Source organism: Acinonyx jubatus, chromosome E2, assembly GCF_027475565.1.
Source record: "Acinonyx jubatus isolate Ajub_Pintada_27869175 chromosome E2, VMU_Ajub_asm_v1.0, whole genome shotgun sequence".
In the NCBI taxonomy this organism is placed as follows: domain Eukaryota; kingdom Metazoa; phylum Chordata; class Mammalia; order Carnivora; family Felidae; genus Acinonyx; species Acinonyx jubatus.
The window spans coordinates 48,895,704-48,922,514 of record NC_069396.1 but is presented as its reverse complement, the minus strand read 5'-3'; the positions used below and the strand labels follow the sequence as shown (position 1 = coordinate 48,922,514).

The window sequence follows — 26,811 nt, the reverse complement described above, 5'->3', positions numbered from 1 at the left end:
CAGCTATTCACCCAAAGAATATTAAAAAACTAGTTCAAAGGGATACGTGCATGCATCCCTATGTTTATAGCAGTGTTATTAACAATAGCCAAATTGTGGAAGCAGCCCAAGTGTCCATCAACCGGTAAATGGATAAAGATGTGGTATATATACACAATGGAACATTATCTGGCTAGAAGAAAGAACGAAATCTTGCTATGGGCAATGACATGGATGGATCTAGAGTACAATACTAAGTAAAATGAGTCAAAGAGAGACAAATACCATGTGATTTCGCTCATCTGTGGAATTTAAGAAAGAAGACAAATGAACAAAGGGGGGAAAACAAACAGAGACCAACCAAGAAACTACAGAGAAAAAACTGGTAGTTACCAGAAGGGAGATGGGGGGGGTGGTGAAATGGCTGATGGGGGATCAAGGAGTGCATCTGTTGTGATGAGCATGAGATGATGTATGGAATTGCTGAATCACTGTATCGTACACCTGAAACTGATGTAACATGGTACATTAACTGGAATTACAATAAAAACCTTTTAAAAAAGAAGTATTTCTTTCCAGAAATGACTACGCCCCCTATAAAAGGAAAGCCATAGGGAAGGCATGTTTGCCTGTATGGTCACAAGCACAGTGCTTAGAAGTTTCCTTGTGAAAACAGATGAACATAAGGGAAGGGAAGCAACAATAATATAAAAACAGGGAGGGGAACAAACCATCAGAGACTCTTAAATACAGAGAACAAACTGAGGGTTGCTGGCGGGGTGTTGGGGGGGGGGGGATGGGCTAAATGGGTGAGGAGCATTAAGGAGGACATTTGTTGGGATGAGCACTGGGTGTTCAAAGTAAGTGATGAATCACTAAATTCTATTCCTGAAATCATTATTACACTGTATGTTAACTAACTTGGATATAAATTAAAAATACATAAAAAGTAAATAAATAAATATTTTAAACATCAAAAAAGAAATTTCCTTGTGATACAAGTCAAGGGTACATAAAGAATCAAACTTAAGTGTGATTACATCTAAATAAGTAGAAACCGGAGAGCCGGCCATTTGAGGACAAGACATGTTCTGCAGTATCTTCAACTCACTCTGGTTTATGGATCACTTATTAGCGGTTTCCATGAGTCATGGAGTGACTGGGTGAAAAGGAAGCCTACGCACTGGTTTCTTAGAGAAGGTCTGGATGTTTCTTTGGGCTGTTTCGTTGAAAATGGGGTGGAAAAACTTTGGACATAGATAAATTGGTCTTCAGCAGTTTTTTCCACATTGCAAATGAAAGACCTTTTAGTGCACTAATAAATTTAAAAGCCTGTAATAAGCGTTCAGAAAAATAAACTATCCTGCATCACCACAAGCAAGAAATACAGTCCATTTCTCCTATCCATTAAGTCCTTCACTAAGTCAATAAATATTTACAGGTATCTGCCATATCCCAGGACTAGTCTAGGCACTGAGGACACATCAATAATCAAATCAATCAAAATTCTCCTCCTGAAGATTATATCCACTGGAGAGAGAGGGGTAAGAGGCAAAGACATATGAGACACAATATAAGGCAGGAAGAGTAAAGACAGCATTGTATTTTAAACAGAATGGTCAGAAGGCCTGTGTCATGGTAGTAAAACTCTGCAGAGACCAGAATGAAGAAGGGAAGAGCCGGCAGGAAGTTTTGGGGAAAGACTGTTCCAGGCAGAGCAAAGAAGTAAAGGACCCTGAGGGAGAAGCTTCTGTAACAGACTTAATGGTTCCTGAAAGATGTCCGTGTCCCATCCCCAGAACCCGTGAACTTTTGTTACGTTACCTGGGTTGCAGATGCAATGCAGGCTGCTGATCAGCTGATCAGAAAAAGAGGACAATCGTCCTGGATTATCCAGGAGGAATGTAATCAGAAGGGTCCTGAAAGGCAGCAGACACAAGAGGCAGAAGAGGGGCAGAGGGAGAGTACCCAAGAACGGTCAGGGAGATGCAGTGTCGCTGGTTTCGAAGACGGAGGAGGGAGAATGAGAGGCGAGAACTGGGCAGGCCGCACATGCTGGTAGCCCGAGGGAAAAATCTCTCCCCTTGAGCATCCAAAGAGGAACACGGCTCTGTAGGCACCTTGCTATTATCCCAGTGAGATGTGTCAAAGTTCACACCTCAAGAATAAACACACCTTAAAATTTTGTCGTTTAGTCTACTACACTCATAGTAATTTGGAAAGTCAGCAATAAGCAAAGTACAGTATACTTGGCAGGTCCTGGTAACAGCAGGGAGGGCGATGTGGGTGGAGAAACGGAGCGAGAGGAGCACCTGGTTGGCTCCATCGATAAGAGCATGTGACTCTTGATCTCAGTTGTGAGTTTAAGCCCCATGTTGGGTGTAGAGACAACTTAAAAATAAAAAGAAACTTGAGGTGCCTGGATGGCTCAGTCAGTTAAGTGTCTGACTTTGGCTCAGGTCATCTCACAGCTTGTGGGTTTGAGCCCTGCGTCGGGCTCTGTGCTGACAGCTCACAGCCTGGAGCCTGTTTTAGATTCTGGGTCTCCCTTTCTCTCTGCCCCTCCCCTGCTCGTGCTCTGTCCCTCTCTCTCTCAAAAGTAAATAAACGTTAACAAAATTAAAAAATTTAAAAAATTTTTTAAAATCTTGAGAAAGAAAGAAAAATGGAGAGAGAACAGGAGATGTATTCAAAGGAGAGAGAGTGGGGATGCAGAACAGACCAGGGAGGACTCGAAGAGACACTTTAGGGGCACGTGGGTGGATTAGTCGATTGAGCACCTGATGTCACTTCAGGTCATGATCTCACGGTTCATGGGTTCATGCCCCGCATCAGGCTCTGTGCGGACAGCTCGGAGCCTGGAGCCTGCAGCCTGCTTCGGATTCTGTGTCTCCCTCTCTCTCTGCCCCTCCCCACCTCAAGCTCTTTCTCTCTCTCTCTCAAAAAAAAAAAATAAACATTAAAAAAATTTTTTTTTTAATTAAAAAAAAAAAAAGAGCCACTTTAAGTGGTTAACTTTAAGGGGGAAAAAGAAGCCATAATGGATTCTGAACAGAGGAATGGCAATCTCACGTACACTTCCTAAGGATCACTTTGGCTGCTCCCATGGATAACACATGTAGGATGGGAAGTGTGGAAGCAGGACAACCCATAAAAAGCCTGTTGTAATAATCCAGGAAAGACGTTTGGCAGTTTACAACAAGGTGATGGAAATGAGCATGGAAAAATGTGAAAGAGATGGGTGAGTTGCCTCCACGACTCAGTTACTTGGATCTTACCCGAATTGCCTTTTCCTTGAGCTGCTAACTTCATCATCCAAAACTTTCCTTCCCTTACCAAGTGGACCATGTCTTGTTTGAATGGTTGATGCCCTGCGAGCACACAAAGTCATATGTGTTTTGTAGGTAAAATTCACTGGAGAATTAGGTTCCCACTACATATTCTTCAAGCATTCAGAAGCAGTGTTTTTCAAACTTTCTTTTTTCATGACTCATTTGAAGAAATATCATTTGCTAAGTCTCCTACACATATATGTTAGGAAATACTTACTCTTCTTCAATGTTTTGGAAGAGTGGGAAAAGCGTGCTAGTATCTCATTTGTTTATTTCATTAAAAGTTGATAATAGGGCTCCCTGTACTGGTTTTATAACTCATGATAGGGTCAGAAATACAAAAAGTAGAGCTGTATACCGTTCATTTAGTTCTTCAACAAAACAAAAACTTGCCCGTTGATCAAAACAAAACAAAACAAAACAATGCTGTGTGTCCCATATATATTAGGAAAGTCATATCCCCAAACTCAGAGAACCATTTCAAGGGCCCCAAAGCCTCAAAAACCCATGGATACAAAGCTACTCCTGGAGACTAACATTCAGTTACAGAGAGCTCATGTCCTCACCCACAGAGACCAGGTTCCCGAAGTTCTCCAGCATCACTTCTCGGTACAGCTTCCTCTGGGTGGGGTCCAGCAGCCCCAGCTCCTCCTCCGTGAAGACCACAGCCACGTCCTTGAACGTCACTACCTCCTACAACACCAAGCACATATAACCTCAGTCTTACAACCAACCTTCACTGAGAGGGATAGCGCTGAGATACTATCTTCTTATCTGTCACTTTTACTCAACGGAATGGCTAATGTTCTTGACCGTTGGTTTCCTGTGTGAACCTGAGCAGGTTTCCTATATTTTACATATTTAAGTAGAAGATGCAATCAAGAACCTCCTTATACAACAGCTCTGAGGAATAAATGCAGAGACAGAACTAAGTGCCTGGCAAATCCAGCAAGACTGGATATTTTAAACTAAAGTTATACCTTAGTTTATAGCTGGAGGCAAGCAAGATGTCCCTTAGGTGGTGAATGGATAAACTATGCACATCCATACCAGAATATACTTAAAAAAAATTTTTTTTAATATTTATTCATTTTTGAGAGATAGAGGCAGAGAGAGAGGGAGACACAGAATCCAAAATGGGCTCCAGGCTCCAAGCTGTCAGCACAGAGCCCGATGCAGGGCCTGAACCCATGAACCGTGAGATCGTGACCTGAGCCGAAGTCAGATGCTCAACCAACTGACTGAGCCACCCAGGTGCCCAACACCAGAATATAATTTAAGGGGGAAAAAAACAACTATCAAGCCACAAAAAAGAAAGATATGTTTTTACCTTAAATTCATATTACTAAGTAAAAGCAGCCAATCTGAAAGGTTATATACTGTACAATTCCAACCATATAACATTCTGGAAAAGGTAAAACTGTGGAGACTGTAAAGAGATCAGTGGTTGCCAGGGGTTAGGGAAAGGGAGGGGTAAATAGGTGCAACACAGGATCTTTTAGAGCAGTGAAACTACTCTGTATGATACTATAATGGTGGGGCCATATCATTATAAAGTCCCAACCGACAGAAAGAACAACATCAAGAGTGAATCTTAATGTAATCTAGGGACTCTGGGTGATGATGATGTCCCAATACAGGTTCATCGACTGTAACAGTGCACCACTCTGGTGGGGGATGTTGACAATGGGAGGGATTGTGGGTGTGTGGGGGCAGGGGGTACACGGGCAATCTCTGTACTTTCTGCTGGATTTTACTGTCAGTGCTCAACTGCCCTAAAAAAATAAAATCTATTATTGAAAAACACATATACAAACCTAAGGTTATATGTTATTTTGAAAAAACTCATCAATACGTGAAGGAATAAAAGTAGACCAGGGGTGCCTGGATGGCTCAGTTGGTTAAGTGTCTGACTCTTGGTTTCGGCTCAGGTCACGATCTTAACCATTCATGGGTTCAAGCCCTACATCGGGCTCTGTGCTGACAGTGCAGAACTTGCTTGGGATTCTCTCTCTCTCCCCCTTTCTTTGCCCCTCCCTCTCCTTCTCTCAAAATAATTAAATAATAACAATAAATAAAGATAATAAAAAGTTTCAAAAAAATTTTTTTAAGTTTCTTTTTTTTTTTTTAAATGTTTATTTTATTTTTTTTTTTTGAGAGAGAGACAGCATGAGCAGGGGAGGGGCAGAGAGAGAGGGAGACACAGACTCTGAAGCAGGCTCCAGGCTCTGAGCTGTCAGCACAGAGCCCAAGGCGGGGCTTGAACTCACAAACCATGAGATCATGACCTGAGCTGAAGTCAGATGCTTAACTGACAGAGCCACACAGGTGCCCCCCACCCAAAAAAATTTTTTTTAAGTACACCAGTAAGTAATAAGAGACATGCAGGGTATGACTCACACACAGGAAAGACAGAATCTAGCTCTTCCTGTGTGAAAATCTCCAACAATATTTGCATAAAGCAGTGGTTAGAGCCTATTGCACTATGCTGTATTTGAATATCTGTCTACAAAATCCTAACACGGCATGTATCATGTGTACTCTTTCGTTACTGAGTTCTTAGTACACTGAAGATAAAAAATAGGCAGCGTGTTTGGAGAATTGATTTTTTGGAGAAAAACCTGCAGGCAGGAAAATGATCAATGCAGTGTGCCTTACGACAAACTCCTAAGCCACCTTAATGTCTAGAAGCAACTATAAATAATGGCTGTTATATAATGCTAAATGAAAAAGACACAAGTCTACATTAGATGTATATCATGAATGCGAATAAATCTATGAATGTGCACAAGAAAGAGTATGGGGAAATAAAAATAGTTAATGTGTCAGCAGTGAAGCAAGCATTCCTACTAATTTGTCCACACTTGTTTTCAAATAAAATGAATAATGGCAAAATAAAACACATGCTAACAAAAACCAAAAACCAAAAACCAAAAAAAACAAAAAAAAACAAAAAACAAACAGGTCATTTAGCCTGGTGCTCTCCTTGAGTCACCGACGAAAAGACACAAATGTGTAACACTTTGAGGAGTAAAATGGAATTTTACCAGGAAGAAAGGGAAGCCATATGCACCTTGAATGTGGTCATTTTCTCTTGCTACTTCTGGAGATGTACAGATTCTGGGAATAGAGTCCTGCTGAGGCAGATCTGTGCCTGGTAGTGTCTGGAAAAGGCAGAAAAGGACATGAATGGGTGACCAGGGACGATGCTCACCCACATGAATGCTTATTGTGAATTACCCAGGAGCCCCTTTCTTGGGGTGGCTCCTGCCATACACAACTTGGAAGAGCAGATCAGGGCATGGAGACTCCATTCCTGCCCCCCATGCACATTCACTGTTGTGTGTTGACTTGGTGTGTTGACTTGTGTCATCTTGTGGCTTCCAAGGTGGCAGCTGAGATTCTGATATGATGGAAATTGAGACAACATAATGCACCCAACAAGAATCATCTCTGGGGCAGAACACCTGGGTGGCTCAGTGGGTTAAGCGTCCGACTTTGGCTCAGGTCATGATCTCGCAGTTCATGGGTTCGAGCCCTGTGTCGGGCTCTGTGCTGACAGCTCAGAGCCTAGAGTCTGCTTTGGATTCTGTGTCTCCCTCTCTCTCTGCCTCTCTCCTGCTCAAGCTCTATCCCTATTGCTCAAAAATAAATAAATGCTAAAAAAAAAAAAACACTTAAGAATCATCTCTGGGGCGATCATATCTGGGTTCAAATTCTACCTCCGCTTCTCACTAGTTGTATCATCTTGGGTAATTTAATAACATCTCTTTCCCTTAATTTTGTCATCTGTACAAATGGGAGAATAATATTTCCAAATCCTAGAGCTGTTGAGAGCTGGAGAACACTTTGAATACACTCAGAGTTTCTTATTTTTGTAGCTAATATTGAAAAAGATGACATTCTGTAATGTGAAATTTCTCTTATAAATATGATTTTCTACCAAAAGACACTGTACGATATCCAAATCTGACATTGACTATTCTGAGGTCACTCATAACCTTTGAAAAATCGGTTAACTCTGCTTCATTGTCTTCCCTAATATTGTGTTAGCTGAACAATAATTTTTAAATTGTTGTGGACAAGTGTCTTCCCCTGCAACATGGAAGCACCCAAATATATAAAACAATTAATAACAAACATAAAGGAATTCATTGATAATAATACAATAATGGTGGGGGACTGTAATACTCCCCTTCCATCAATGGACAAATCATTTAGGCAGAAAATCAACAAGGAAGCAATGGTTTTGAAATGAAACACTGACCAGATGGACTTAACAGATAATCCAGTTAAAAAATGGTCAAAAGACATGAACATTTTTCCAAAAAAGACCTATAGATGGCGAACAGACACATGAAAAGATTCTCAATGTCACTCATCATTAGGAAAAATACAAGTCAAAACTACAATGAGATACCACCTAACATCTGTCCGATGGCTAAAACGAACAGCACAGGAAATAACGGGTGTTGGAGAGGATGCGGAGAAAGGGGAACCCTCTTACATGGTCGGTGGGACTGCAAACTGGTGCAGCCACTCTGGAAAACAGTATAAAGGTTCCTCAAAAGTTAAAAATAGAACTATTGGGGTGCCCAGGTGGCTCAGTCGTTCAAGCGTCTGACTTCGGCTCAGGCTGTGATCTCATGGTTCTTGAGTTTGAGCCCCGCATTGGGCCCTCTGTTGTCAGCAAAGAGCCTGCTTCAGATCCTCTGACTCCCTCTCTCTCTGCACTTGCCCCGCTTGTGCTTTCTCGCTCTCTCTCACTTTCTCAAAAATAAATAAACATGAAAAAATAGAACTGGGGTGACTAGATGGCTCAGTCACTTAAGCGTCCGACTTCAGCTCGAGTCACGATCTCACAGCTTGTGAATTTGAGCCCCATGTCAGGCTCTGTGATAACAGCTCGGAGCCTGGAGCCTGTTTCAGATTCTGTGTCTCCATCTCTCTCTGCCCCTCCCCTGCTCATGCTCGGTCTCTGTCTCTCTCTCAAAAATAGATAAACATTAAAAAAATTAAAGAAAAAATAGAACTACCCTATGACCCAGCAATTGCACTACTAGGTATTTACTCCACCCCGATGTTTATAGCAGCATTATCAACAATAGCTGAAGTATAGAAAGAGCCCAAATGTAAAAGAATGGATAAAGAAGATGTCCTCTCTCTCTCTCTCTCTCTCTCTATATATATATATATAATGGATATATGTGTGTGTGTGTGTGTGTGTGTGTGTATATATGTGTGTGTGTGTGTGTGTGTGATGGAATATTACTCAGCCATCAAAAAGAATGAAATCTTGCCATTTGCAATGACATGGGTAGAGCTAGAGTGCATTACGCTAAGTGAATTAAGCCACTCAGGGAAAGACAAATACCATATGATTTCACTCAGTGTGGAATTTAAGAAACAAAACAGATGAACACAGGGGGGAAAAAGAGAGACAGGCAAATTATAAAAGAGACTCTTAACTGGAAAACAAACTTAGGGTTGCTGGAGGGGAGGTGAATGGCAGGATGTGTTAAGTGGGTGATGAGTATTAGGGAGGGCACTTTTCTTTAAAAAAATTTTTTTTTAACATTTACTTATTATTGAGAGACAGAGACACAGAGCATGAGCAGGGGAGGGGCCGGGAGATGGAGAGACACAGAATCCGAAGCAGGCTCCAGGCTCCGAGCTGTCAGCACAGAGCCTGATGAGGGGCTCGAACCCACAAACTGCGAGATCATGACCTGAGCTGAAGTCGGATGCTTAACCGACGGAGCCACCCAGGCGCCCCAGGGAGGGCACTTTTTGTGATGAGCATTGGGTGTCGTATGTAAGTGATGAATCACTGAATTCTATTCCTGAAACTAATATTATACTGTATGTTAAGTAGCTGTAATTGAAATAAAAACTTGAATCAAACCATGAAATCTATCACACAAACTTCACAATTCACAAGATGGACTTTCTCCAATACAGTGTGCTTACACATCGTGAACAAAAACATCATGATCAAAATGAAGGAATCATTCCAGATTAAAGGAGTCAATTAAAGAGTGTTTCCCTCTCTCTCTCTCTGCCCCTCCCCAGCCTGCACTCTTGCTCTCAAAAAATATTTAAAAAAAAAAAAAAAAAAAACAGCACAAATTTAAATATGGACTGTGGGTTAGATAACAGCATATTAACAATGTCATTTTCTGATTTTGACCCTGTGAGTATAGGAGAGAATATCCTTGTTCGTAGAAAATAGACACTGTTTAAAAGAAAAACACAGCCCTAAAACGCTGTCACTTAGGCCAAGTGACCAAACTGGGGCTTAATGCCTAACCTAATTGCAGTTTCAGGCTCCCCCAGAAACTCAGAAATTCTCCGATAAGCACCAGCTGAGTAAATCTGTCACACAGACCCTCTCCATCCCGGCAAGATGCATAAGATCCCCTGCTCTTCCCTCTAAGGGAAAGTGTGCCCAGAACAATCCTTTCTTTCCACTTGCTAATAACTTCCTTGCCCCACCCTCCTTCCCATAAAAACCTTCCATTCTGTACAACTCCTGGGAGATCCCTCCTACTTGTTTTATGGGATGCCACCCAATTTATGAACCGCTTAATAAAGCCAATGAAGTCTTCACGTTTACTCAGTTGAATTTTTGCTAACAATACAAATATTTAGGGACGAAGAAGTATTTTCTACAGCATAATCCCCAATTCTTGAAAAAAAGAGATGCGTGAAGGAAAAAAAAAAAGGGCAAGGACAGTTGACAGCTGGCAGCAGCTAGGTGTTGGTGCCTTCAACTCATCATACGTAACTCCAAAAGTATCAGCAATTTTTAGACATAACCACAATGGTGCAGCAAGAAACACAATTTTTTTTTTTTTTTGCGACAAAAACCAAGGAAAGAGAGGAGGCTCTGAAATGCCACAATTATGTCTCTGTCCCTGAGAAATAATGAGATATTCTGCCCTCCTCCAGACCCCCTACTTTCAGCCAGAAACGGTTTGGGAATGTTAACCTTAAAAATAAAACTGCCAGTTATTTTACTGGAATAGTAGAGAACTACAATCCAGGACGAGCAGGATATGGCAAAACCACAGGCAAGTCCGCAGAACAAAGGAGAAACCCACTCTTTTACAGAGGAAAGGGAGAAACTGGGCAGGCTGTCATAAACAAAAAAACCCATTGGATTAACCGGGACTTGGAAATACGGTGGCTTTTCATTGGCTGAGTTTTGACAATCTTTCACTGGTTGGGCTGATGCGGAGCTGGGGGAGGAAAGCCATTCTGGTTCCCTCTGGGATAGCAACGAAGAGCTACTGTAGTTATCAGCCTGCAAGGTGGTCTCTTCCAATAGGGCCTTCCAATTGGGTCTCTTACAATTGACAAGAGCGATAGGGTGTGCGACAGGGCTCTCCCTGCCAGCCTCGGACGCCATCCTAAAGGAGGTTTTCTCACTAACTTTCACAGGAGTAACTCTTCAGAAGGGGCTGGGGACTATGAAGCTAACGATTGGGATCAAAGAGAAATGACAGGAGTCACTGCAGCTGAAGCTCTCACTCCATCCGATATTCATGGCTTTCAGGTTACTAAGCGCTTAAAAAAATTAAAGAGTCTAATACCAAGAGATCCCCATTCACCACGTGGCAGGAACTGTCTTTAAGGCTTTACCTAACCCATCTTGTTTAATTCTCAAACCGCTGTATTATAGGAAGGTAGGAAAGTCATCCCAATGTTACCAAAAAAAAAAAAAAAAAAAATTGGACACAGATGTTAAGTCCCCCAATGTTCAACCGAGTGAAAAGGCGGAGCGAGGGAAAGGTGGGCTGCCCTGGGGTGGGGGGCAGGACCGTAGGCAGAGAGCCCGGGAGACCTCCCCCCCCCCGCCCCGTGCCATGCACAGCACAAGATCCCCAAACGCCAAGAGGGTCCGTGGGGAGGGAAACACCCCTCCAGTCCTCAAACCACCGCTGTCTGACGCAGCTCTTTTCCCCAAATCAATGGCCGGTGGTACTGGCACCCAGGGAAGTTCAAAAGGGTCTCGAAACCAGAAACCACTCACCACAGCGACGGAAGAGCCTGTAGCAACCTGGCCACCCGAGCGTAAGTGCCTGAGACCGCCCCGCCCCAGGCTGCGGGAGGATCAACTACCCAGAATTCATGTTTCCAGGCGGCCCTGGGGAAGTGTACGACTGTCTACGGGACTTCCGGACTACACTTCCCAGAAAGCCAGAGAACCACCGTCCCATTCCCACCCTCTTTGGCCGGAAGTGCTTGCGCCTCCTGAGAGATTCGGTAGTATAGTTCCCACAGTGGTCATGGGGGCGGAGTTCATACGGTCGACTTCAAGGGCAGTAGTAACGTGGGTTCCCACAGTGGGGGCAAGAATTAACCTCTCCGAAATCCGGCAGCAGAAAATATTCTAGGTTATTTAAGCTGCTGTTAGTTTTGTCTCTACTATAACACTAAACCTAGCTGTTATCCAAATATATCAAATACATATATATATATATATATATATATATATATATATATATATATATGATATAGGAATATATAAATGATATATATCTCTAATATATCATTGGAAAGTTCAGTTCAGTTGCAGTGGTGAACTTCAGATACTCTGAAGAATGCACAAGGTGAAGGCTTAAGAAGCTGCGCGTTTGGAAATCTACACAGCAGAACTGTTGATAAAAATACTTTAAAACTGTACTACAAAATGCATGGGCCCAAGACAGTTACGGTAATTTGACTGATTCTTTATTACTCTTCCATATGGGTCTGAATCATGAGTGCCAGAATCCATGAGTCACCTCCATTCTGGCAGTACACTCATCATGTGACGGCTTAAAATATTGTGCCACAGAGAAGCAAGCACCAAGGCACCTCCACACAACCTCATGGGCACCAGTCTTGGAAGTTTCCTGGGGTATGTGATAGACCACTCAAATGGGATAAAGACCAGAGACAACCCCAGAAGGAGAAACCAGATTGGACACACACAGGTTCAGATCCAGGCTCCAGACACCCTAACTGGGTAACACTACCAGTCATAACCAGACTCAGGCAGCAGAGGGCAACATGAAAAATTTGGGCACTGCATACTGTAGGCCCTCCTGAGGCACAGGGCCTGACCCCACCTACTTGGACCTAAGAGCGATACAGTCTCCTTTATTCTAACTGATGTTCTCACCTCTTTAAGCACACATAGTCTTATAAGCTGCACAGCCATGAGTATCTTTATTTATCTATGATGTCAGCCCTAGCCGGTTATCAGCAAAACTGACCTTTAAAAAGATTGGGTCTATGACACAGAAATTCCGCTCCCAGGTATATACCCAAGAGAAATGAATCATATGCCCACAGTTGTACAAAAATGTTTATAGCAGCATTATTGATAATAGCCAAATTGTAGAAACAATCCAAATATCCAGCAACTGATGACTAGGTAAATAAAATGTGATACATTTATACAATGGGATCTTACTCTGCAATTAAAAAATGAAATACTGATTCAGTCAAGGATTGACCTTGAAAACATGCTTAGTGGAAGAAGCTAGACACAATAAACAATGTGTTTTATGATCCCATTTATATGAAATGTGCATAATACATCAATCCATAGAGGAAGAAATTTGATTAGTTATTACCAGGGACTTGTTCATTGGGAGTGGAGAATGAATGCTAATGGATGGGGGGGGGTGGAGGGGCTGGCGGGCTGATGAAAAAGCTCTGGAATGAGACAGTGGTGATAGTTTATATCTTTGTGAATATACCAAAAATCATGCAATTATACATCTTACAAGTGTGACTATTCAGGTATGTGAATTATATCTCAATCAAAAAGAGAGGTTGGTCTGTTTGAAACTATTTCCCACTCTCAAGATACTATGGACTGGTTTGTGCCCCCTGCCCATGCATACTGATGCCTTAAACCCCAATATGACTGTATTTGGAGATAGGCTCTTTAAGAAGGCAATTAAATAGGTCATTAGAGTGGGGCCCTATTCTGATGGGTTACAAATAAATGGAAAAGTATCCCTGTTCATAGACTGGAAGAATTGATACTGTTAAAATATCAAGACTACCAAAAGCATCTATAGATTCAATGAGATCCCCATCAAGATTCCAATGGCAGCTTTTTTTTTTTTCACAGAAGTAGGAAAAACAGTCCAAAAATTTACATAGCACCACAAAAGACCCCCAATAGCCAAATAAATCCTGAGAAAGAACAAAGCAGGAGGCATCACACGTCCTGATTTCAAACTATACTATAAAGTTATAGTCATCAAAACAGTATGGTACTGGCACAAAAACTAATACCAATGGGACAGAATTGATAGCCCAGAAATAAATCCAAGCATATACAGTCAACGAATATTTGAAAAGGGAGTCAAGAACACTCAATGGAGAAGACTCTCTTTTCAATAAATGTTGCTGGGATAATTCGATATTTACATTCAAAAGAATGAAACTGGACCCAAATCTTATACCATTCACAAAGATTAACTAAAAATGAATTGAAAGACTTAAATGTAAGAAATTCCTAAAAGAAAACAGGAATAAATCTCAACATGGCCCTTAGTAATGATTTATTGGATATGACACCTAAAGCACAAGAAACAAAATAAAAAGTAAACAAGCGAGACTACATCAAACTTAGAAGCTTCTGCAGAGCAAAAGAAATCATCCACAAAGGTAAATTACAACCTATGGGATGAGGAAAAATATTTGCAAACCATGTATCTGATAAGAGGCTAATATCCAAAATATATAAGAACTCAAACAACTCAACAGCAAAACAACCCCCCTCACAAATAATCTAGTTAAAATGGGCAGAGGACCTAAGTAGACACTTCTCCAAAGAAGATATACAAAAGAACAACAGGTACATGAAAAAATGCTCCACTTCACTAGTCATTAGTGAAATGCAACTTAACACAACAACAGAGGTATCATTTCATCCCTGTTAGAACAGCCATCATCAAAAAGACAAGGGATAACAAATGATGTTATGGATGTGGAGAAAAGAGAACACTTGTGCACTGCTGGTTCGACTGTAAATTGATACGGCTACTGTGGAAAACAGTACAGAGGATCCTCAGAAAATTAAAAATAGAACTACTGTAGGATTCAGCAATTCCACTTCTGGGAATATATCTAAAGGAATTAAAACACTGATTTGAAAAAATATCGGCATCCCCGTGTTTGTAGCAGCAGCAGCAGCAGCAGCAGCAGCACTCACAATAGCCAACACAAGGAAACAACCTGTTTGCATCAATGAGTGAATGGATAAAGAAGCTTTTGTATATATTTACGATGGAATATTATTCAGCCATAAAAAGAAATGATGAAATCCTGCCATTTGCAACCATATGGATAGAACCTGAAGACATTATGCTAAATGAAAAGTCAGAGAAAGACAAATACTGCATAAGTTCACTTATATGTGGAATCTAAAACACAAACAAAAAAATAAACTCACAGAAGAAACAAACTCATAGACTGTGGTTACCAAAGGCAGAGGGTGGGGGGGAAGGGGAATTGGGGGAAAGTGGTCAAAAGGTACAAACTTCCAGCTATAAGATAAGTAAGTACTAGGGATGTAATGTACAACGTGATGACTACAGTGAGCACTGTCATATAATATATAGGAAACTTCATGAGAGTAAATCCTAAGAGTTCTCATCACAAGATGAAAATGTTTTCTTTTTGTTGTTGTTGTTTATTTTTGAGTGAGAGAGACACACACAGAGTGCAAGCGGGGGAGGGGCAGATGAGACACAGAATCTGAAGCAGGCTCGACTCTGAACTGTCAGCACAGAGCCCGACGTGGGGCTCGAACTCACGAGCTATGAGATCATGACCTGAGCCAAAGTCGGATGCTTAACCAACTGAGCCACCCAGGCTCCCCTTCTTTTTATTTACATGAGAATATGGACGTTAGCCAAACCTACCGTGGTAATCATTTCACAATATATGTAAATCATACCATCATACTGTATGACTTAAACTTACACAGTGATGTATGTCAATCATTTCTCAATAAAACGGGGGATAAAAAGAAAATCAGTATTTTGTGAGTATGTGAAAATATAACAAAACAATGAATGTTTATAAGTATTACAGTCATCATTTCTGGAACTGATGTAATGATCTACAGCTATCATCATTCACTACCCATTCCATATTCCCCTTGCCCTCAGCAAACACCTCAGTTCATTGTGGTTCTTTTCCTAGCAGGATGAACCAAATTTTCATTCTTCAAGGTTGAGACATTAACAGTCCTGCTTGAACTGTGTTGTATTTTTCCACTGGTTTTTGATCATTAGACATGGTGCTTTTAAGAGACCCCTAAGTGATCTCTTGCATTCCAGACGCACTCTTGTTTACCTCCACTGTGCTGTAGCAACTCAATTGTTTGTTATCGGAATCAATTACCCCAACCAGTAAAATAACCCCCTTCTTTGACTATTCATTCAGAAGTAGAAGACATCAAGTGCCCAGTCTGAAATATCAAGTTCAAGTTCAATGGAATCATTGTTGTGTTTTCTGATGAAATCATTCATCCCCTTGGAATTAAGGTCTCTTTAGAGCCTGCTCATGGAGACAGGAAGCAAAATATTTGCTATTGGAACACTAGAAGTAGTAAGTGGAGCCACTCAAATTTCTACCCCTGGATTCCTGATCTTGTGAAGCTTGGTTATGGACACCATATTCTGAGCACTGATTTAAATCATATACAGTATCTATGAGAACACTGCCACAGCTCAACAAGATACTGCCACCTACCAGGTAAGGTAACTGAATTTTCAAAGGGCCAGTCCACTTTCTATCAATCCAAATATGTCAAGGTAATGGGGAACAGGATCAAAACAATGCACTCCGCAAGGATGGGCTCACTGCCACACTTCATTTGCTATGAAGTGAATTCCTTATCAGAAGCAATGCTGTGTGCAGGTTCCTCAAAAAATTAAAAATACAACCATCATATGATCCAGTAATTGCAGTACTGCGTATTTACCCTAAGAACGTGAAAACACTAATTCGAGGGGATATATGCACTCCTATATCTACTGCAGCACTATTTACAATAGCCAAATTATGGAAGTAGCCCAAGTGTCCGTTGATAGGTGAAGAGATAAAGGAGATGTGATTTTTGTTAAATTCAGCCATTTAAAAAAAGTTAAATCTTGCTATTTGTAACAACAGGGCTGGATCTAGAGAGTACAATACTAAATGAAATAAGCCACTCAGAGGAAGTCAAATACCATATGATTTTACTCACATGTGGAAGTTAAGAAACGAATGAACAAAGGGGAAAAAAGAGACAAGCAAAAAAACACTCTTAACTACAGAGAACAAACTGATGGTTACCATTGGAGGGTGGGGTGGGGGTGGTTGAAATAGGTAAAGGAGTTTAAGAGTACACTTATCTTTTTTTTTTTCTTCCCTTTTTTAACTTTAGAGAGCAAGGGGGCACAAGTGGGGGAGAGGGGCACAGGGGCAGGGAGGGAGGGAGGGAGAGAGAGAAAGAGAGAAAGTTTAAGCAGGCTCCAGACTCAGCACAGATTCCAACATGGGACTCAATCCCAGAACCCTGGGATCACGACCTAAGCTGAAATCAAGAGTCAAATGCTCATCCCACTGAGCCACCCAGGTGCCCCTAGTACACTTATCTCTTATCTTGATGAGCATTGAGTAATATACGGAATTGCTGAATCACTATATTGTACATCTGAATAAATATAACACTGTATGTTAAGTACACTGGAATTGAAATAAAAATAAGTTTAAAAAAAAGAGAACAAATGCTGCGTGGAATACCACAAAAATAGTGGGAAAGGACTGTTAGAGTACCTAGTTGATAGTTTTGGCAAAAGCACTGCAGGTATGGAAGGTGAATCCATATCCAGAGTGCCTATTCGATTAAAAACAAGGTACTGCCCCTTCCATGATGGAAATGGTCTAATGGAACCAATCATCCTGGGGAAAGGGACTAAATCAAGGAACCAATGTTGGTCTCTGATGCTGGCACATGGCACTCAGCAATAGCTATAGCCAGGATGGCCTTGGTACATGGAGTTTACATTGCTAAAACCATGGATAACCTCCATTCCTGCCATTGTGGCCACTTGGCTCATGAGTTCACTGGGCAATGACAGAAGTGGCTGTTGACAGAAGCTAAAAGAGAGAGACACACTGGATCAAACTACTTGTTTATGGAAACCCTCCTCTACTGAAAGTACCATACGGTGGTTGTTTACGTGGAGCACACTTATCTTCACATTCTTTCCCCACTCAGAGTGGTCTATCCAAAATACCTCTCCCTTAGGATACCTTGCAATTAATTTTCCAATCACGTATCTTTGAAGAACCTGAAAATCCAGCCAAACCTTTGACCATAGCCTGTATAACTATACAGACTCTTAATTCTAGCCATTTGTTCTTTTGCCAAAAGAGCAATGAAGGCACACTGGTCCAAGTTCTGCCCATTAAGAGGTTTTCCTTTCACAACTGCCCTTTACGGACATCCCAGAAAGAAACTGTTATATTTTAGTTGAACAATTTCAGGTCGGTGCCTGTCTACCTACCATGCAGAACCATTTGCAAATTGGCCAGGAGTGAACTTTCCCTTCCTCGCCCAACTGGTCATAAGGAACTTTCCACGAAGCTATAGGGGCACACTGGGAGAAAGGAACATAATACAAGTATGGACCGTGGGCATTTGGGCCATTTATTGATGCTTCCAATGCTTCATATAAATATACTTCCATTTACTTCTCATGTAAATCTCTTCCATTTGACAACAGAGTGCTTCTGTTGTCAAATCCAAGCCTACATTGGTGAGCTGACACCTAGTCCATGAAGGAGTCAGAGTGTGTGGTAATTTGGGAGCCCATGGTTAACTCTTCAGTCTAGTAAAGTGCAATGACAAAACCAAAGTGGTTTCTTTATGTATAATATAATAAATATAACTTTTTTAAAGTTTATTTGAGAGAGAGTGAGAGCATGAGTGGGGGAGGGGGAGAGAAAGAGGGAGAGAATCCCAAGCAGGCTCCATGCTATCAGCGCAGAGCCTGATGCAGGGCTTGAACTCACGAACCTGAGATCATGACTGAGCTGAAATCAAGAATTGGGACGCTTAACTGAGCCACCCAGGTGCCCCCCAAAATTATTCCTTAAAGAGAGGTGGGTGTCTATAGAGGATGCAGGGCTTGATGCCAAAATTCTAAGGGTCTGTGCTGTGAATTATCTTTAGGAGCCAGCCAGACATTCCAAACACCATTTCTGTCTGCCACTGACATTTCAAGAACCTTTTAATCTGCTGGGTCATATGGCCCAAGTGGTAGAGAGCTTCCATGGAAGCCTGGACCTAAGAGCCTTATTCTCCTCTGGGCTCCAGGCGGAAGGTTTTCAGGTCACACATAAAAGGGCAATGAGAAATATGTGTGTCCAAAAATCTGAGGGAGCACACTAGGCATGGTGACTCTCTTTTGGTTGTAGGAGGGACCTGGATGCAACACGTCCTTTACTTTAGAAGTGGCATTTCAACATGCCAACACCAATGACCCCTTAGAAACTTTACTTAAGTAGAAGGCACCTAGATTTTTAGGGAATTTATTTCCCATCCTCTGGCATAGTCTTATCAATATGCCTAGGAGAACTTTGACTTCCCACTCGCCAGGGCCAATCAGCATCAATCAATGGGCCAGTTCAGAGCCATGATCCAGTAATCCCAGCCAAATGGTCCCCTTGAGTGAAGCCCAGGAGAAAGATTAACATTGCAATGTTTGGCAGGGTAGCAGGGTACTTAGGAAGATGAAGCCTTTTCTTTCTTTCTTTTTAAATGTTTATTTATTTTTGATAGAGAGAGAGCACAAGTGGGAGAGGGGCAGAGAGAGGAGACACAGAATCGGAAGCAGGCTCCAGGCTCCGAACTGTCAGCACAGAGCCCGACGCGGGGCTCGAACCCACAAACTGCGAGATCATGACCTGAGCCCAAGTTGGACGCTTAACCCAGGCGCCCCCAGCCTTTTCTTAATCCACTAAATTCTGGGTGTGAAAACTGGCTCATGTCTGGATACTGTTTAAGAGGTAGTCAATCTCTGTTTTTTGGATAAAGGTAGACTTCTGTTCACATGACCTAGAACTATTCCACTTGTACGTATCAGGTAATAATTCAGTATACTTCACGTCTATTTATGTTTCAGGGACATCAAGGTCAATAGCCAATGTCACATATCAGACTATTCTGAGTATGATGTTGGCTCTGCTGTCCATTATAGTATCCCTATCCAACTTGCCTTTGGGATTAAATGCCACCACTTGACCAATACCACACTAGGATCTCATCATTTCATTTCATTTTGAGATCCTCCTCTACAGAGCACAAAAAACCTTGAGCTCTTCAAAGATGCTGAAGTTCCTCTCAAATTATTTCTCAAGGTCATGATGAATTATGATTTCTCTATTCCTCCAGGGGCGGGTGACATGTCTAACATGATAAATCTGCTCTAACATTCAAATCTCCGCAAGACTTTGAACATTTCCCTCTACACCGTATCAAAGAAATTCTGGAATTTCAACTCAATTTAGTGAAGCTACATTCCCATCCATTTTTCAACCTACCAACCAACCAACAACAACAAAGCAAAAAAAACAAACAAAAAACAAAACAAAAAACTCACACCTCTCTAACCAATGGAGCTGAAATATTGAATTCAGAATGTTTAATGAGCCTATTTCGATATATTCATCTCATCCAATTTTATACTCCTTGTGTCACAACCCCATATCCCAAAGATCCACCCCCAGACATGTTCCCAGATTTATCTACCTAAGCTGAAAAATCATGAAATTCTTTCATTGTGCAGAGTACCACTTCAGTGTCATTTGTACCTAAGGCTTTGGAACCAGGTGTGACTTGAATCTACGTATAGTTGTGGAAGCAAAGAGGTGTGGCAGGATTCGGTCCTGAGGAGAATCAGCAGTGTCTTTCTTTTTTAAATTTTTTTAATGTTTATTTACTCTTGAGAGACAGAGAGAAAGACAGAGCATGAGCAGGGAAGGGGCAGAGAAGAGAGGGAGACACAGAACTCGAAGCAGGCTCCAGGCTCTGAGCTGTCAGCACAGAGCCCAAGGTGGGGCTTGAACCCACGGGCTGTGAGATCATGACCTGAGCCGAAGTCGGACGCTTAACCGACTGAGCCACCCAGGCACCCCTGTCTTTCAAGGTCTCTATCTCAGAGGAAGCCATTACATGCTCTTTGGGGACAAAGGGGTCATTTTCCTCAGGCAGTAGCAGAATGGCTGCTTCTAGCAGCAAGGACGACTTTGCAAAATTCAGGGGGTTGAGGGCAATCACTCCTGGATACGAGGACATTTGTAGGCATTCCATATTCCAACAGAAAAGTTCCAGCACTGGTGGAGCAGCAACAAATCTGAGAACAGATGCAGTGAAGGGGAGAAGAGTTTCTCTTTCCCTGTGTCACCTCTCCTCCACGACAGCAGAGCTCACCGTGAAGGCAGATCCCACTGGCCTGCAATTTCTCCCATGTGGGTGGGGAAGTAAAATCATGTTGAGTCAAGTGCTAGGCTTCCCCAGCTGTACTCAAAAGGCCCACTTCTTTCCTGCTCTATCCACAATACCGAGGTGATCTGTATGGCCGAAGGGTTGGGAGAGGCTGGGAGCACAGCAACCAGGGCTTGGAACTCATCAAAGGTACACAGATTCTACTAAGTGCATCACAGACTGCCAGGAAGCCTGCCCACACGTGCTGGGGATACCTCTCCTGCAGGCTCCCCAAACTGCCCATTAGCACCCCAACACGCCACATGCCTCATTTCCTCCACTTTGTGGCTAGCTGCCTGCACCCACCCCAGAAGATGATGAGCATGAGCCTCTGCACACCTCTGGCACACACAGACGGTCATCCCAATTCTGCAGATTGGGAAAAGGGACACAAATGTAAGCACTTCAGGACAACACTCGAAGGGGGAGAAAAAGGGACGCTCTCATCACCAAGCCTGGCTTTGCTGGGAAAAAGCATACAATCTTATAAATTCCCCCACCAAGGGGGAACACGAGTGTGGAGTGGATACATCGATAGAAAAGTTCTGAGAAAGACTCAGAATCCCTAGCCAGCTGATAGTGATAGCATTTCTACCCTGAAGCCAGTCGGTAGAGCCTGGAGGAGGTCACTGCTTCCTCAAATGAGAAGACAGCAACACAGTTCAAGGGATATGAGAAATCAAGGAAACTGGCATTACCAAAGGAACACGCTCCTTTTCCAGTAAGTAACTTCAAAGAAATGGAGAGTGAAGCATTGCCTGACAAAGAATTCAAAATAAATTTTAAGGAAGCTCAGTGAGCTGCAGGAGAACACGGATAGACAACCCAACAAAATTAGGAAAAGAATACAGGAACAAAACAGCAGGTTCAACGGAGAGATACAAGTTGGAAAAAAAAAAAGCAAAGTTAAAGTCTGGAGCCCCAAAATACAATAAATGAAATGAAAAGTGCGACAGAGAGCACGAACCTAAGGGTTGATCAAGCAGAATAAAAAATCTGTTAATTCAAAGACGGGTCATTAGAAATTTTCAGTCAGAGGAGAAGAAAATGAAAAAGAGTGAGGGGTGCCTGGTTGGCTCAGCCGGTTAAGTATCTGACTTTGGCTCAGGTCATGATCTCACGGTTCGTGGGTTTGTGCCCTGTTGGGCTCTGTGCTGACAGCTTGGAGCCTGGAGCCTACTTTGGATTCTGTGTCTCCCTCTCTCTCTCAAAAATAAACAAACATTAAAAAAAAAAGAAAAGAAAAGAAAATGAAAAAGAGTGAAGAAAGCCTATGTGAATTATGGGATCAAATACAGATAAACAATATACACATCATGGGAGTCCCAGAAGAAGGAAGGGAAAGAAAGCTTATTTTAAAAAATTATATAATGGCTGACGGGGCACCTGGGTGGCTCAGTTGGTAAAGTGTCTGACTTCAGCACAGGTCATGATCTCACGGTTCGTGGGTTTGAGCCTCTTGTAGGGTTCTGTGCTGACAGCTCAAAGCCTGGAGCCTGCTTCAGATTCTGTGTCTCCCTCTCTCTCTGTCCCTCCCCCACTCACGCTGTCTCTCAAAAATAAATAAAAATGTTTAAAAAAATTACCTAATGGCTGAAAAATCCCCAAATCTGGGGAGTGATATGCACACCCAGGTACATGAACTTCATAGGCCCTGGAACATTTTCCATTGAAAGAGGACTTCACTGACACACATTATAATACACCTATTAAAAAATTAAAGAGAATTTTGAAAGCAGCACAGGAAAAGAAACTCATCACCACAGGATATGTCATCAAAGACCTCGTAAGCTAGGAGATGATGTATTCCAAGTGCTGAAAGGGAAAAAAAACAAAAAACAAAAAAATGGCAACCAACGCTACTCAGCAAAGCTGTGGCGCAGAAATAAAGACTTTTCCGGACAAACAAAAGTCGAAGGAGTTGATCATCCCTAGACCTGCTCTACAGAAACTGCTAAAGGGAGTTCTTCAAGCTGAAATGAAAGGATACGAATTAGTAAAATGAACATGTAAGTATAAACCTCACTGGTAAAGAAAGGGAAGTATATTGTCAAATTTTCCTAGTTGTGATCAATTCCTTAATTCTAGGGTTAAAAAAGAAAAGCCTTTACAACAACTATAGGTTCCTCAAAAAGTCAAAAATAGAACTACCCTACGATCCAACAAATGCACCACAAGGTATTTACTCAAAGGATACAAAAATACGGATTGGAAGGGATATATGCACCCAGATGTTTATAGCAGCATTTGATTCAACAATAGCCAATTATGGAAAGAGCCCAAGTGTCCATCAAGTGATGAACGGATAAAGAAGATGTAGTATATACACACCATGGAATACAAATCAGCCATAAAAAGAATGAAGTCTTGTCATTTGCAATGACATGGATAGAGCTAGCAAGTATTACGTGAAAGAAGTCACTCAGACAAAGACAAATGATTTCACTCATATGTGGACTTCAAGAAACAAAACAAATGAACGTGGGGAGGAGGGATGGGGAGAGGAAAACCAAAAAATAGACTCTTAACTTCAGAGAACAAACTGATGGTCACCAGAGTGGAGGTTGAGGGAGGGATGGTTAAATAGGTGATGGAGATTAAGGCGGGTACATGGGAAAAGCACCAGGGGTCATAAGTAAGTGATGAATCCCTAAATTCTACAACTGAAACTAACATTACAAGGTATGTTAACTGGAATTTAAATAAAAACTTGAAAAAATACGTAGCAACAAAAATTTATTAGTGGATCCATAATATAAAAATATATAAATTGTGACATCAAAAACATAAAATCTAAGGAGAAAAGCACAAAGTTTTATATGTGAACAAAGGTATAATGGTTATGTTTTATGAAAGCTCATGGAAACCACAAAACAAAACCTGTAGTAGATACACAAGAGAGAAAGGGAAAGGAATCAAAATACAGCACTATGGAAAATCCTCAGATAACCTAAGTACACAGCAAGAGAGGGAGAGAGGAACAAAGGAACTACAGAACAGTCAGAAAATAATTAACAAGGTGGCATTATTAAGTCCTTAGCTATCAGTATTACTTTAAATGTAAATGGATTGAGTTCTCCAGCCAAAAGACACAGAGTCTTGGCTGAATGGATCAAAAAAAGAACCAATTACATGCTGCGTACAAGAGACTCACTTCAGCTTTAAGGACCCACATAGGTTGAAAATGAAGCAACGGATACAAAATAATTCACGCAAATGGAAACTGACGAAAGCACAAACAGCTATACTTATATCAGACAAAACAGACTTTAAGTCAAAAACCGTAACAAGGGACAGAGAAAGTAATTATACGGTGTTAAAGGGGTAAATTTATCGAGATAAAACAAGTGTAAATGTGTGCCCAACATTGAAACTAAATATATTAAGCAAATATTAACAGATCTGAAGAGAAATAAAAATGCAAGGGGACCTCAGTACCCTACTTTTAACAATGGATAGATCATCCAGATAGAAAATCAATAATAAGGAGGGGCACCTGGGTGGCTCAGTCGGTTAACTGTCTGACTTTGGCTCAGGTCATAATCTCACAGTTCATGAGTTTGAGCCCTGCTGCGGATTCTGTGCTGACGGCTCGGCGCCTGGAGCCTGCTTCGGAATTGTGTCTCCCTCTCCCTACCCTCCCCCACTTGCACTCTGTGTATGTGTGTCTCTCTCAAAAATAAATAAACATTTAAAAAACTTAAGAAAATCAATAAGGAAAGATTGAACATGAACTACATTAGACCAAAGGGACCCAACATAGAACATTCCATCCAACAGCAGCAGAATATTCTTCTGAAGCTCACACAGAACATTCTCCAAGAAAGATCACATGTTATATCACAAAAGAAGTCTAAAAATTTTAATACTGAAGTCATATCAAATATCTCATGGTTCATTAAATCAAGCCCCATGCAGGCTCTCTGCTGACAGTATGGAGCCTGCTTGGGATTCTGTCTCTTCCCCTCTCTGCCCCCTCCCCAACCCACACGCATGTGCACGAACATGCTCTCTCTCTCTCTCTCAAAATAAATAAACAAACAAACAAAAAAAGGAGTCAATTGTGAAGGCCATCGGAAAGAAACATAGACATCTGATTTTGTGTGAGCAACGTATAAGCTTCATCTCCTGCCCACGTCCTCTGCCTCCTTCACAATTCTGGTAAGGTTCTGGGGTAAGGTTCACTCACATAGTACAAGCAACCTCCAACCATTAAAAAAAATTTTTTTTTAACATTTATTTATTTTTGAGAGTGAGAGAGACAGAGCATGAATGGGGGAGGGGCAGAGAGAGAGGGAGACACAGAATCTGAAGCAGGCTCCGGGCTCCAAGCCATCAGCACAGAGCCCGACGCGGGGCTCAAACTCACGAACCGCGAGATCATGACCTGAGCCAAAGTCAGACACTTAAGCAACTGAGCCACCCAGGCACCACTCATTTTTTAAACTTAACTTCGAGAGGACTTCTACTCGATAAAATACCTGAACATTGACTGTTCTTTCTGCTCTGGACCTTCTCCTGGACAAGTGTTCTCTCCACCTTTGATCATCCCAAAGGGTGTCTGCCATGAGTTTTGTGACCCAAACCTAATGTTTGTGGGGAAGCTTCCTTACGTCGCAGTGAAGTTGCTGAACATGCACATCAACTGGCATGGAAAGATTGATCTTTTTGTGGATGACATTATCTGATTACAGAAAATCCCAGGAAATCTATATAGAGGAGCTACTTTAATATACAAGTTTGACAAGGTTGTAGGCTACAAGGTTAACATAGAACAAGTGCATTTCTATATACTAGCAATGAACAGCTGGAAGTTGAAATCTGAAAAATAGTACCATTTAGTTTAATACCAAAAACCAGAGTACTTAAGTATAAATCTTTTTTTTTTTTAATTTTTTTTAACGTTTATTTATTTTTGAGACAGAGACAGAGCATGAATGGGGGAGGGGCAGAGAGAGAGACACACACAGAATCGGAAGCAGGCTCCAGGCTCTGAGCCATCAGCCCAGAGCCCGACACGGGGCTCGAACTCACGGACCGTGAGATCGTGACCTGAGCTGAAGTCGGCGCAACCGACTGAGCCACCCAGGCGCCCCAAAATCTAATAAAATATGTACAGGATCTATGTACTGAAAACTACAAATTACTGATAAAAGAAATTAAAGGAGTCCTAAACAAATAGGCAGATACATGGTGTCTGTGGTTTAGAATATTAAATATTGCTAAAAAAAAAAAAAAGAGAGAGAATATCCAATATTGATAAGATGCTAAGTCTCCCTAAACTCACCTATATAATTCAATGCAATTTCAATAAAATTCCCAGTAATGAGCTTAATTTCACAAAGCTTAGTCACAAAGCTTATTCTAAAAAGTATGGAAAAGCAGACAACATAGCCAAAATAGGGGGTGCCAGGGTGGCTCAGTTGGTTAAGATTCCAACTCTTAATTTCAGCTCAGGTCATGATCTCATGGTTCATGAGTTTAAGCCTGTACGGACAATGCAGAGCCCACTTGGGATTCTCTTTCCTTCTCTCTCTGCCTCTCTCCTCTGCTCACACACTCTCTCTCTCTCTCTCTGTCTCAAAATTAAATAAACTTAAAAAAAAAAAAGGCAATTTAAACTTAAAAAAAATAGCCAAAATATTCTGAAAAAGAACAGAGTTGGAAGACTCATACTATCTCATCTCAAGACTTAGTGTATAAAGCTACATATTGGCAAAATGATAGACATATAGATTGATGGAACCAAAGAGAGGCCAGAAAAAGACCCACACATGTATGATCTACAGGTTTTTCACAAAGGTACAACGGCAATTTGATGTTAAAAGGATAGTTAACTGGATGTTTCCATGCCAAAAAATTGGCCCTTGACCCCACATTTTATACAGACTAACTCACATGGATCATAGACCTAAATGTTAAACCTGAAACAAACTTTTAGATAAACAA

The 26,811-nt window shown here is 41.5% G+C and overlaps 1 protein-coding gene across 12 annotated transcripts in view; it reads right to left on the bottom strand.

Moving 5' to 3' along the window:
* LOC106973657 (zinc finger protein 45) overlaps window positions 1–26,811 on the bottom strand; it is a 92,259-nt gene that overhangs the window by 32,807 nt on the left and 32,641 nt on the right. For 4 of the 12 annotated variants that reach the window (XM_053209868.1, XM_053209867.1, XM_053209870.1 and 1 more), the window contains 2 exons: window positions 6,359–6,475; window positions 3,878–4,004 (listed from right to left, as the gene is read on the bottom strand). The exons of 1 other annotated variant lie outside the window; for it this stretch is intronic. In XM_053209868.1, coding sequence (XP_053065843.1) covers window positions 3,878–4,004; window positions 6,359–6,475 — 244 coding nt within the window. Of the gene's footprint in view, window positions 1–3,257; window positions 3,351–3,877; window positions 4,005–6,358; window positions 6,476–11,346; window positions 11,695–26,811 lie in introns of those variants that run through there. 7 more of the 12 variants (XM_053209874.1, XM_053209875.1, XM_053209881.1 and 4 more) reach the window with 6 other exon arrangements.